The sequence below is a fragment of the Coturnix japonica genome, chromosome 1 (assembly GCF_054131305.1).
Source record: "Coturnix japonica strain WE chromosome 1, WE-NBRP24, whole genome shotgun sequence".
NCBI classification, from domain to species: Eukaryota; Metazoa; Chordata; class Aves; order Galliformes; family Phasianidae; genus Coturnix; species Coturnix japonica.
This window is the reverse complement of record NC_140663.1, coordinates 134,800,968-134,813,076: the sequence shown is the minus strand read 5'-3', so window position 1 is coordinate 134,813,076 and position 12,109 is coordinate 134,800,968. Positions and strand designations below refer to the sequence as shown.

Genomic DNA, 12,109 nt, shown 5'->3' with positions numbered 1-12,109 from the left:
TACATGCTACCGAAACTTTATTCTAAATGAGAGAATATGAAAAATCTCATAACTCTGAACATTAGTTTTATACCTAGAAAACAAGCACACTGCCAGATAACTATTCTCACAGTTGCCCACTAAACATAGCAATAGTCATCTCTTGTATCAGGTCAGCTAGGGAATAAGAAAATAATCTAGTCATAGGACTCTTTGAGACCACAAACAAATTACCAGATAGGAATAGCAGTAGTGAAAAATTATGGGCTAGCTGTGATTTTGCGTAAGTACTATGTCTAACAAAAGCTGAAAAAATTATTAAACAAGTCCTGTCACAAAGGTCTCATTTGTGCTTTCAAGTGTTAACTTCTTAGAATAATCACCTTCATGAAGTAGGTGTTTTTTAAGGACCCTATATGTTTTTATATCCTCACCGAGTAATTATTGTTTAACTTTTGAGTTTTTCAGCAAGTGCTGTATTCACTGTTACCAAAATGTTGGTAAAATAAGAAGTTTCAAATATATGAGGGTAAAAAGAGGATGTAAAACACCAGCCTCCCTCTTCATTATGGCTGTCATGTAACCTACAATGTCTTTTTCAGGTTTTCCAAGGATGTGGTCAGCCTAAACCAGCACCTGCCCTGAGATCTTCCCGTTCAGTCCCTGAAAACTTCAATACACGGTTTAGACCATATAACCCAGAGGAGCGACCTACAACTGCTGCTGGCACAAGTTTGGATAGGCTGGTAAGGCAAGATGTACTTCATTCTTCAATAAGTAGAAATGGTTTGATAATACAGTAGACTAATGATAATCTCCTGACAATTTTTTTTTTAATAATTTCGTAATCACTGCATATAGTTTCTATGCCAACTGTTCTGACATTCAATAACTCTTTTTTCCCCCATTGGAAATACTACAGGATTGCATTCTAAGAGAACAATATGACTCACTTTTTATGTCTTAGAAGTGTTAGGAGACAATAAATTCTTTCTGGCAAGCCAAAAATTAGATGAGCCAAGAAAGGTACTTTGCAATATGAATTCTCTTTGAAAAGTAATCTACAATATTTTTTTATTTTTTTTTAAATATTTAAAATATTTAATACATTTTTTGCAGTCAGTTCAAGACATCCACTTGCAAAAGCACGTTGATTTGTTCCACCTCTTTATTTAGTAATATAATAACAACTACTTTATTTCCATCCATCTCAAAAACTGACTTTTATCAGCTGAAACATGAATGATCATTAATCTTGCTTTATTTATTCAATCATTTCAAAAACAACTTTAACACAAGATTATTTTCTCCACTACCAGTCATCAGATTCTCATTTCAGATTATGATGCTTCTGCTATTTATACATCTAAAGATTTATAGTAGGCTAGATTTATATATAGTAGGTTAGATTTATAGTAGGCTAATTATTTTAGCTTCCAATACTGTCTCAGCAATTATCTCAAAATAAGGTCAATAGGCAAAATTAAAGACCTGTAAAGAATTTGAATCAAAACAGTCAGTATAGCACAGCTTCCACTTGCCGTGGTTATCACTGGACATTTGTACATCACTGGTCTGTCTTTTAGAAGAGACTCATGTTCAGGGCAGCAGGAAGAGTGAAAGGAGAGAATCATCCAGCTGGGGACAGCAGTTGGTAGCTGGGCCCAAGGATTTGGTGGGATGTCCTGCTGAGTGCCTGACAGGTTTCAGCTGCACTGCAGCGCAGCAGTGCCTTGCTGTGGTTCTTACTGTGAGTCTAAACTATCTAGAGGTTATTCCAACATGCACCAGACACCCAAGTACACTGATTCAATCAGGACCTGGTTCTCTCCTTGGGCCATCTTTCCGCAGATTCCTTTGATGATCACCACAGTATTTCATATCACAAATCACACCAAAGTCTTTCTGAGAGCCTATGCTGTAGCCCATCCATTAATCTACTGCATTCCCTCAATCTCTGTTGCAATTAAAATGAAAACTAGCACGTTTCTAGTCAGGACATGGGATTGCACTGCAGCTAAACCCAATATTTTAAGTTCTCTTTTTCTCTGGAAATGGTATAGTCTGGTTATCCTAAAATGAGGAAGAGAAAAGACCTCCACTGTACAATTAGATCTCTCTAAGACAGTAGATTCATAACATAGCATAACATCTCAGGCTAAAATTCTTGCTGGTAATGCTCAGTTCATATTTGACAGGATCTTAATTTTGCCTTTTCTCTTGAGATTCACAGAAGCATTCCTTTTTGCTTGGTGCAGAGTAGGGTCTGGATCTTAACCTAAGCCTTGCCAAGTTGAACTTAAAGGTCACTGAAGCATCTAGACTTTGGTCATGCTCTGGTCGAAGTTAAAGGCTGAAAAAGAGGAAGGTGAGAGGGAAAACCACAAAGAGAAAGGCTGGTAGCATGGGTCAGCTTACACTACTGCTACATTGTATGAACTGTTGGAGCATTTTTGCAGTGAAAAAAAGATTCATAAGATTTTCCATATTCACTTCTAAACATTATCATCTTTTTACACTACAAACTTAAATAAACTGCATCTTAAATAAAGCAGTAATGTGAGATAGATATGCTGCTAGCCTTTAAAGGCTGTGACAAACAAAAATTGCCAGTGAAGGTAATCCCTTATTACACATAATAACTTCTAGAGTTTCAAAGGGGATTTTTCTCTGTGTGATATAACTAGTTTTATTAAGGAATTCTTTCAGGGGAAAAAAAAAAAAAGAAAAAAAAGAAAAAAAAATTACTGTTTTTGCTTTTACTTTGAACAGCATTACAAGAAAATTCCTATTTGTCATTCTCGATGGTGATATTTAAAATAACTATTCATGCTCTGTTAGCTATGTGTGTTGGTATCAAATCTATCTCCAAATGGCAGTGATGTGTGTGTTATCTCCTTCTGGGTTGAAAGCAACGATCCCGGAAGCTTGAGATGGCCATTGATATGAGCTGAAGTGAGGAAGGGCTGTTTATGTGGATTAGGGCAGCAGGCTTTGTTTCAGAGCTGTAATCCCTTAGCAACACTTGGGAAAGGTCACTGCCTACATCTCACACCATCCTGGGTAATTTTATCTGGAAGGATATAAATGCTGCACTGCTGCCTCACAGGAGCACCATTCGACCTGCCTACATTAGACTCTCAGTGTGCTACACGATGAATCGTTCCTTGAATCACATATTTCTCTTCAATAACTATAGACAGAGCCTGGAGGACCGGCTTCAGTTAGATCCTCCCCATCCTTGCATCATGAATAGGACAGAGAATCCCATTCAAAGCAGTTTACCAGTCTGCACACTGATCATTTCCTATTGCTTATTAAATACAAATGTACAGCAGGATGAGAATTTTGATAGTAGTGTCAAATGTTTAAAGCCCTGTTTGATTATTATAGATGTAAGAAATACAAATAAGGAGTAATTATTATCTGCTTTTATGTAGAGGAACTGTCCCTCATTGATTCAGCCTTACATTAATGCTTTAGAAGTCTGTTCTGGATATTTTATTCATAGAACACTGTTAGGCCATTTAAGTTTTAACTGTCACCACAAAGTCCAAACATTCAGCTATGTAAACCTCAGAAGGAGAAGTACAAACAATTCTGCTTTCATGTCTTTGACAGCATGTCCTTAGAAGTGACTGAGTTTAGAAAATACCTCCTCTGCATCTCAAACAGGTAGCATATCTGAATCAGTTTTTAACTCATGCTCATATTCCTGTTTATGAGCTTAATTCATTTAAGCATATTTTATCAGGTATGTTGCAGAAAGCAGATCTCTCATAAGAAGTCTGTAGTGAAACAGTCAGGTACAGAATCCTTCTGAAAACACACTCCTTCATCCTTGCTGGACTTGTTTAATTAACCCAGCTATTGCATTTCAAGAAGAGAGTATTCCATGTGTTACTGTCACAGTGGCAATCAGAAAAGCTTATAAATCAGAAACAGATCAAAATTAATTGTGAAAACTCTGAAAAAGCCCTAAAGCACATGTAGGTGAATTTAAATGCATTGGATGTATTTAGGAAGTCACATAGAGCTTGAGCCATCTAAGCATGGGTGTAAAGCACCATCTGAGACTCCCAAGAGTACTGGAAACAAGAGACAGACTGATGTGGTGCAGAACTAGATAAGACCAAGGTACATCTGGAGCAACAGGGGGGAGCCAGGTAGAATATGCTGCAGCATCTCAAGCAGAACCTATGTTCAGGCAATTACATCAAGTTTTTCTCAGCATGAGGCCTAAATGCCAGGCTCTTTCTGAAGTCAATGGAGAGAGACATATGTCTTTGGAGAGTAACTCACCCCAGCAGTTACAGACACCGCTCACCAAGTGGGAAACGAAAGGCTCAATTTAGTTATCTGCATTTAGATATGCAACACTGTTTGAGATGCCTTGGTATCTAGGGCATCAGTCTGAGCTGGTAGATAGGACAGTCCTTCAGGATGCCTGTGCTCTCGTGGACGGGAGTTGAAAATCAGGTAGGATACCTAAGAAACACCTACTGTTTGGCATCCAACTGTCAGGTCCCCCTAATTGGGATTCAGCTGCATAAACAGTCACTTAATACTACTTGAGATGCCTATGGTTTTCAAGATATCTAAATGTTACTAGAAAACACACAGAAGGCCTGTCTGGAAGCAAGATGGAACCTCAAAGCTACTGAATATATTTCAGGTGCCTAAATTTGGGTAACACTGAATGTACTTTGTGTGCCTGTAATTAGGTAACCAGACTCCAACCTATTTCTCTCCTGATTATAACAGAAGCTAAAATAAGGAAATTAGTGATTAAATATAGAGATCAGTAGTATAAATTTATATAACTATCTTCCCAATTTTGATGTCTAGATGACTATCTCAGATATCTGTACTTTTCATTGTTATTGGAGAGAAATGATGGCCATCATTCATTTGTCTAAACACAGGTGTAGGCAATTGAGGTGTGATTAAATATTTCTAAACTATAATTTAGCTCATAATGTACGTATTTAAACCTCTCCAAGAATTCATTCCCCAGCCCTTTTCCACAAAGTGCCAAATGGTGACAACTTTAGGCTAAGGCATCTAGCAATCGCATCCAATGTTAAGATAAATACTGTCAGAAACTAAATAACTTTAACCATGGAACTCGTCTGCTTCTGTAGAGTATGAATTAAACTTTCTTATTTAATATCTACTGCTTTTAAAAACTCGTTATCTTCTCTGTGGTTGCCTGTTTGGTATAACCTGTTTTGTTTTTCTTTTCTTTTCTCTGTTTCTTTTTTTGTTTCTGTTTTGTTTTATTTCATTTTGTTTCTTCTGTTCCCTGAATCTGTTTCCCTCTTGCTTCCCAGAGGACTATCTGGAGGACAATGCAACATGGTGTAAGCTTTGGTATTCTTATTCTTCATCTTCATTCCCATTTGTCTTTGTACAGTGCTGGGCAAAACACTTCTTTAAGTTTCAGATTCGCCATCTTTACTTTCTGTGTTTCATGTAGGCTAAAACACTGGCAGTAATTTTACACTATGTCATTCATTTCTGCCCAGTGCTTAGGGCTGCTGGTTCTTTCCTGACAGGGGTGCATTCCCTCAGTGAAGTAAAAGCTGGTCTAAGTGTCTGCATGATCTCAGCCCCTGTATATGCATGTGCAACAAAGCAGACACTAAAGTGACACCGAGCTCTGGGGCCTGTGTGTTGAGATAGACAGCACTCAAGCAAAGGAAACAAGCTACCAGGCCATTCTAGGCTTCCCAGAGATGTCCTTGTCTCACTGTCTGATCTTGGGTGAAGCACTTAGATGCTTTGTGTGAGTTTGCAATGTAGATCCCCTTAGCTTTTCCAGTTTCAGAAGTTTTGTGTGTGCTGGAGATCCCTGAGCTTCAAACAAAGGCACACTCAAGCAGGCCAAGGAGAGGGAAGGAAGGCAGCACCACATGGGTATGCATCACCTCACTTGTGAAGTACCTCACAGCTTTTAGCTTGGCTTATTATATCCTGCTTGTTAACAGGACTAATTAATCTACAGAGAGCAACATGTTGATCTAGCCATACCTACTTCCTGCATTTGAGGTGCCTCAATTACCTCAGAATCCACTATGTCACTGTACCGACAGTGTTGCTTTTATTCACCTGGAATTTCTCCCAAGAACATAAATGCAGCCTGACCTGGCTGGAAATGTGTAAAATAATTCCAGATTTTCTTTAGAGATGACATGGAAGCTTTCCTGATTTTTCACAAGGGAGCTGATTCGCTATTAACCATGTAATGCATAATGCACATGCATGCTACGGAGACAGGCAACTGAGAAATTGGCCATAGCATTTGGGGAGTGATTTACATTCAAGCACAATATAGTGGCTGCATAGATAAGTGGATGAAAATGCACCTAGTCTGAAAATTAAACCCTTTCATGTTCTTTTCCTGAGGGAGATGAATATATTTTGTCACACTTTGTAGGAAAATGTTGCTTTATCTTCCCTCCTGGTTTCTTTAAAATAAAAGTAAATTAAGACTCAGCTTCTGTGAACAAAAAGACCCTGAAATGGCTAATTTAGGATTATAGTGGGATGTATTTTAGGTGTCCATTCATTCATATTTTTAAAGTATATTTTATTCCATTGTGTAATGATTTCTGTTGCAATAAAAATCTCAATAGTAACCCAAGAAATCCGTTGTGAACAATTCCTTCCCAATGCACCAAAACTACCTGAAGCAGAAAATATAATTCAAATAAAATAAATAAATAAATAGATTCAGTAGACCAAAATTAACAAGACAGTATACTTTGAAGACACTGATCTGAATTGCCTGGCGAATCCTCTGGGGCACTCCCGGCAGCAGGGTTTTGTTCGAATCCATTTAGTCCAGGGTCTAGAAATGTTAAATATATGCAATGATAGCACAATATTCCTGAGACAGGATGTTTATTGTCTAGATTTTATTTCTCAAGGGACTTTAGTATAAAATCCAGCGCTTATAAGAAATGAATTTTTCAAACACCTTTTGCATACAGAGCCCATAGGGAAAAACGCAATGAGTCTGAAAAAGACTTCATAACCTCATAGGAGGTATTGGTCACACTTAGGAGCAAAGCTAACATACTCACACAAGTGTTTAAGATGCCTACTTATTTCCCACAGGCTACTCCCCTCACAAGGCCTAGACACTGTGCTGTTGGCCATGCCATCTCTTCCTGCATGCTATTAATTATCAGCAGGCCACTCCTGTAAAATGCAAGTTGCTCAGGTCCTCCAATTTTAGACCTTGTGTGTTTAGAGTCACACTTCCTATTAACTGTCTGAATAGAACTCGTACAATTAATAAACACATTTTTCAACATTTCTCGTGGTCATTTGGTATCAGATTTAGGATTTGCTTGGTTCTTCTCAAAGAGGTGTTTGTTTAGAATCAGATTTTGGTTATTCTTGGTTTCTGTGTCACTGCAACATCTAAGTTTAAATTTGTGCTATCACATTTTCCTTTCTAGTTAATACTAGTTTCAGGTGGCAAAGGTGGGTGAATGATGTCAGAATCTTCCCAGATCTGGCAGAGATCTGTTTTTAAAAACAGGGATATTATTCCATAACCCAAGCGAGCAGTTCTGCATGCTGCTGTACCTGATGCATTGCACTCATGCACATTGTGCATGAAGCAATTACTAAGAAAAGTGCTTTACTACAGTGATTGCCTCTGTCTTCAGGTGGAATGAGTCTGCCTGCTGTTCAGACTTGGTTTGGCATAAACAAGGAAAGACTATCTTCCAATAAGAACAGAAAGACAGCTCTCTGCCTTAATTAATTGTCCAAGAAAATGTAAAATCTTGATCACCATGCACTGTCTCCCTTGCCCGACTAGGGATGTGTTGTCTGACTGTCCCATTGAATACAGTGTTTGTTTTGAGCATCTTCTAAAGATGTATCTGTGTCTCGCTCCAATTTATAGGAGGGAAGCAAGGTTCTTTGATATGTGTATACCCGGTGTGAGATTAAGAAGCAACGGTTCAAATGTTGGTCCAACCAGTTTATTAAAGTCCTAGCCATTTTAGGGAGATGGGGAAGGGAAGGTAGGCGATAGGAAAGGTAGGAAATATAAGCAAGGAGTCTCTGCAGAGGGAAAAAGAGATAGTCACCACCGTGGGTCCAGTGAGGTACACAGTAGGTCCTTTGATCTCAGGAACTTGTCTGATCACCGCGGGGGATGGGAGAAAGCCAGGAAGCTCCACAGCAAGCCGACCTCGGGGGTTCTTCCAAAGAGGTTTTCCCCTCAGGGAATTCTCCGTCAAAGGTGTCTTTGGGAGTTTGTCTCCAAAGTCCCCAGTTTAGTTTAGTGAGGGCCTTTTATCCCCCATTTTGGTGGGGATTTTTTCTTCTTCTTTGAAGTTAGAGGATTACAGCTCAGCATTTTTGGGAACGTATCTCAAGCAAACACTGAACTTCCAAACAAGCAGGCAAACACTCTGTGTAATATGGTTTAAAACCAGCTTTTGTGACATTCCTGGCCCACAGATAAGCCAGCAAGGAGGGAGGGGTTCTCTGTTGCCTGACACAAGCTTTATCGCCTTCTGCAGTGGTCAGCTCCTTCGAGCAGCACCCCTGAAGAAGACTGCTTGTCCTGCTTCTGCTTATCTTTGCAATCATAAGCAGAGGTACTGTGGCACAATAACACCCACCATTCACCCTCCTAGATAGTTAGCAGTCGCCAGTCAGAGTCTTATCATCAGAAAGGCCTCAAGAAGCAAGCTTTGAGACAACAAAAGAAAAACAGTTCTGTCCTTCTCAATCTCTTAGGAAGTTAAGATACCTTTATCTTAGGGGTGTGAAAATTCACTTAGAGTAATCATCTCATTTCCAGGTAGTCTTGGAAGTATAAGCAATAAATGTACAACTGTTACCAATATGTGGCATAAAAAACATGCAAACAGAATCTGCTCCCAATAACTTGACTTCTCTACAGACAGTGAAAATGAAAAAAATGGTAGTCGTGGGTCTTCAGTTGTTGAGGTATGAAGTTATGCCAGAACTTGGCTATTAGTGTAAAGAAAAGCAGGATGCAGGATGTACAGGCTAAATTTGGCACGTGTGCATATCAATCAATAAAAACATGAGGTTGGACTTATTTACTCTGTCTTCTACCATGTGTCTATTTAAGTCTGAGCCACCATGTCATTCTTCTGTTAATCAGTGGTGAGAACTGGATACCTCCAGACCTTGCTAAAGATGCTCATTTGGAAATGACAAGAATCTGAATTACCATTTGAATTTCACATTTTTCCCCACTGAGTATGAAGAGAGTCTGAATGATTAGCTCAGACAGCCAATTTGTAGATATCTTAATGTAACTGCAATACCAGGCATCTTAGTTAGGCTTTATTAATCAGAAGTACACAAAAGGAGAACTGCATCTGTAAAATATATTGATTGATATTTCTAATCACACTTCAAATCATAGTTATTGTTGTATTATCAGGCAACTTGGAGGTTTGCTAGTGTGAAGCAAAAATAGTTCATTCTGGAGGCTGCACAAGTTGGCCAATGGCAATCCCTTCCCCCCCCCCCCCCCCTCCTCCCCCCATCCTCCATAAATCTGGATTAAAATCCAGTTCCTTCCATTTGATATTTTTGCCTCTGCTCAAAAAAAAGGGTAGAGTCATTGGTTTTTTTTTCAGTATACGGAAAGTTATTATTATCAGGCTGTAGAAGATGAGCCTACATAGGAAATACATCAACGCTGCTCTTTCAGATGAAAGATAGATCACATTTCACGTGTCTGTGCATGAATCTTTGCAGAAGGAAAAGTAAATTCTTAATGTTCTTGTTAATGGCACAGAAAGATACTGACTATATAAATATTCTCTGCACTTTAGCATTTTGACATGATACTAAGAGAAGAAATTGGTAGCAGAGCTTCTTTCTATCTCTACTTGCAGTACATAAACCATGCTCATTTAGATGCTTCCAAGTAACATGAGAGTAACAACTATGACTGACTACCTGTCTGAAAGGTGTTATGCTGCAATGTATTCTTGCAGAACTAATATGACTACTAGCAACAGGTTCTAAAAGCAATACTAATACTCATAAAAAAGGGATTTTGTAATATATCACCAGTTCATTTACCACTAGAGAATCAGAGGGTCCTTTTGTAGAAGTGATCACAGACCATATCTTCTCAGCATCAAGCTAGGTGCACACAAGTATTGATGCCAACAGAGAAATTAAATCTTTGATTATTTCTGAATTGCAAACAGTGATTCTCACTCTCCAAAGCAAAAATATGTGTTACTCTGTACCGGCAATTAGTTCTCTGGAGCCTTTTGCTGCAATTTTTATTGTACTAGATTGCAGCACACAGATATACTGTGAACTCACATCAGGGGGTGCAATGCTGGACTCCACTAATAGTAGGTTACAGCAGACTAAAAACTGATTTCCCAAGCTCACACATTTTTCTTGGCTGTAATAGAAATTGATACCTTATGGACTTTTAAGTATACTACTAGTAGTTAAAGGAAGGTAAAATACTGGAACTAAAAAGATTAATCTCCATACATATAGTGACCCTATGCTGAACTTTCCTTAGTCAAGAACAAATATTTTACATTTTAAAAGATTTCCTATATTTTACTCTTTTTCTCTCCCATTCTGCAGTTATATCAGTGTGCTAGTCTAGGTTGTTTGGACAGCAATACATAATGCTTCTTTAATGTAACTGTTCATAAAGAGAAAATATTGAGTGACTAATTCTAGATATTAATTGATGGCAAAGCCAAGACCTTTAATAACACTAGGAAGGAAGAAGGAAAGGCTTCATCATATCTGAGTATATCCATCATCAGCTAAGAGTTAGCCTAAAGTTACCCAGACTGTAGGTCTGGGTGTAGACAATAGCATCTCCATAACTCCAATGCTAGGGCAAAATGCATAGCCCCTGTATTTCTATTTCAGATACTAACTCACCCTGGAAAGCAGAAATATACCTTCAAGATCCTTCACTAAACTCCATGCTGGTCAGTGGCCTGTTCTGAGGTACACAGCAATAATGAACTAAAGCTACAAGAGTAGGAGGTAGTTGTATTGTCTCCTTCTCAGCCTTCTAAGAAAGCAGGCATTTTCTGAGCATAATTCCTACAGTCTAATGTAGATGCCTGCAAGAGATCATGTGAATAGACCCTTTGAAGTACCAGTCTTTCTGTCAGCTGTGAGGAACTTTGGACTCGACAACATACTTAGCTTGCAGAGGACTAGAGCTGAGTTAGCGGAACTCCTACTGAGCAGTCAATACCTAATTTCTGCACAGGTAACTCTACCAAAATGAAAGTGACTGAGAACATTAAGAAATATGTAAACATCTGTTGGTTTTCTTGTATTTACTTCTTACATGTCATGTATACATGTCATGTACATGTCATTTCTGGTATAAAAAACAAAAGATATTCAGTGTCTAACTCAGTGTCTATATCACAGATGGAGCCAAGTTTGTTAATCTCCTCTGGCAGCAATGAAGAGCTAGTTAGGGTGATCAATAGCAGGAAGGATTCATCTGCTGAAACACAAATGCCTCATGCTATGGGAGAAGTTCTGAAATACCAAGGCATCTATCTGCAAGTAGCTAACAGACGTGATAAGGTCCTTGCAGGAGTTCTTCAGTCTTCTGAATGCTCCAGAGGACTCTGAAATGGCATTACGCTCAATCATTTTTGTTATTGAATGTGAGGTGTAAGAAGTATTCGTTAGATCTTAAATCAGAGTAAAAATAGGCACTTGACCAAGTGACTAACTCCCTAAACTCCACTGCCTAAAAGACCAATAGGCGGAACAGAGAGAGGCGTCTGCAGGGGAACTGCAAGGTTACGGCTTGAACTGCTGATTGAACACCTGGTGACTGAGCACCTGGCGAAGGGGTGTGGCTGGCCCAGGGAGCACAGGCAAATAGTTTGCACCTGTGTTTCACACTGACCAGATGGAGTGGAATCACCCTGGTCTCATGTGAGAGCCAGCTATAGAGGAGAGGATGTCTCTTGGACCTAGATTATTTCCTGAGAAATGCTGCATAGCCAGGGAGTCCCTTCGTGAGTTGGTGAGTTCTATTCCTCTTTGTATATATGACTGTTAGCCTACCTATGAATGCTTTACCTGGTATTGACAAGAA

At 38.9% G+C, this 12,109-nt stretch overlaps 1 protein-coding gene across 4 annotated transcripts in view; it reads left to right on the top strand.

Moving 5' to 3' along the window:
• Nucleotides 1-12,109, top strand: part of GPC6 (glypican 6) — a 720,043-nt gene that overhangs the window by 646,498 nt on the left and 61,436 nt on the right. For 2 of the 4 annotated variants that reach the window (XM_015851542.3, XM_085536014.1), the window contains 2 exons: nt 582-725; nt 5,313-5,342. In XM_015851542.3, coding sequence (XP_015707028.2) covers nt 582-725; nt 5,313-5,342 — 174 coding nt within the window. The remainder of the gene's footprint in view (nt 1-581; nt 726-5,312; nt 5,343-12,109) is intronic. The other 2 variants (XM_085536013.1, XM_085536015.1) reach the window with 1 other exon arrangement.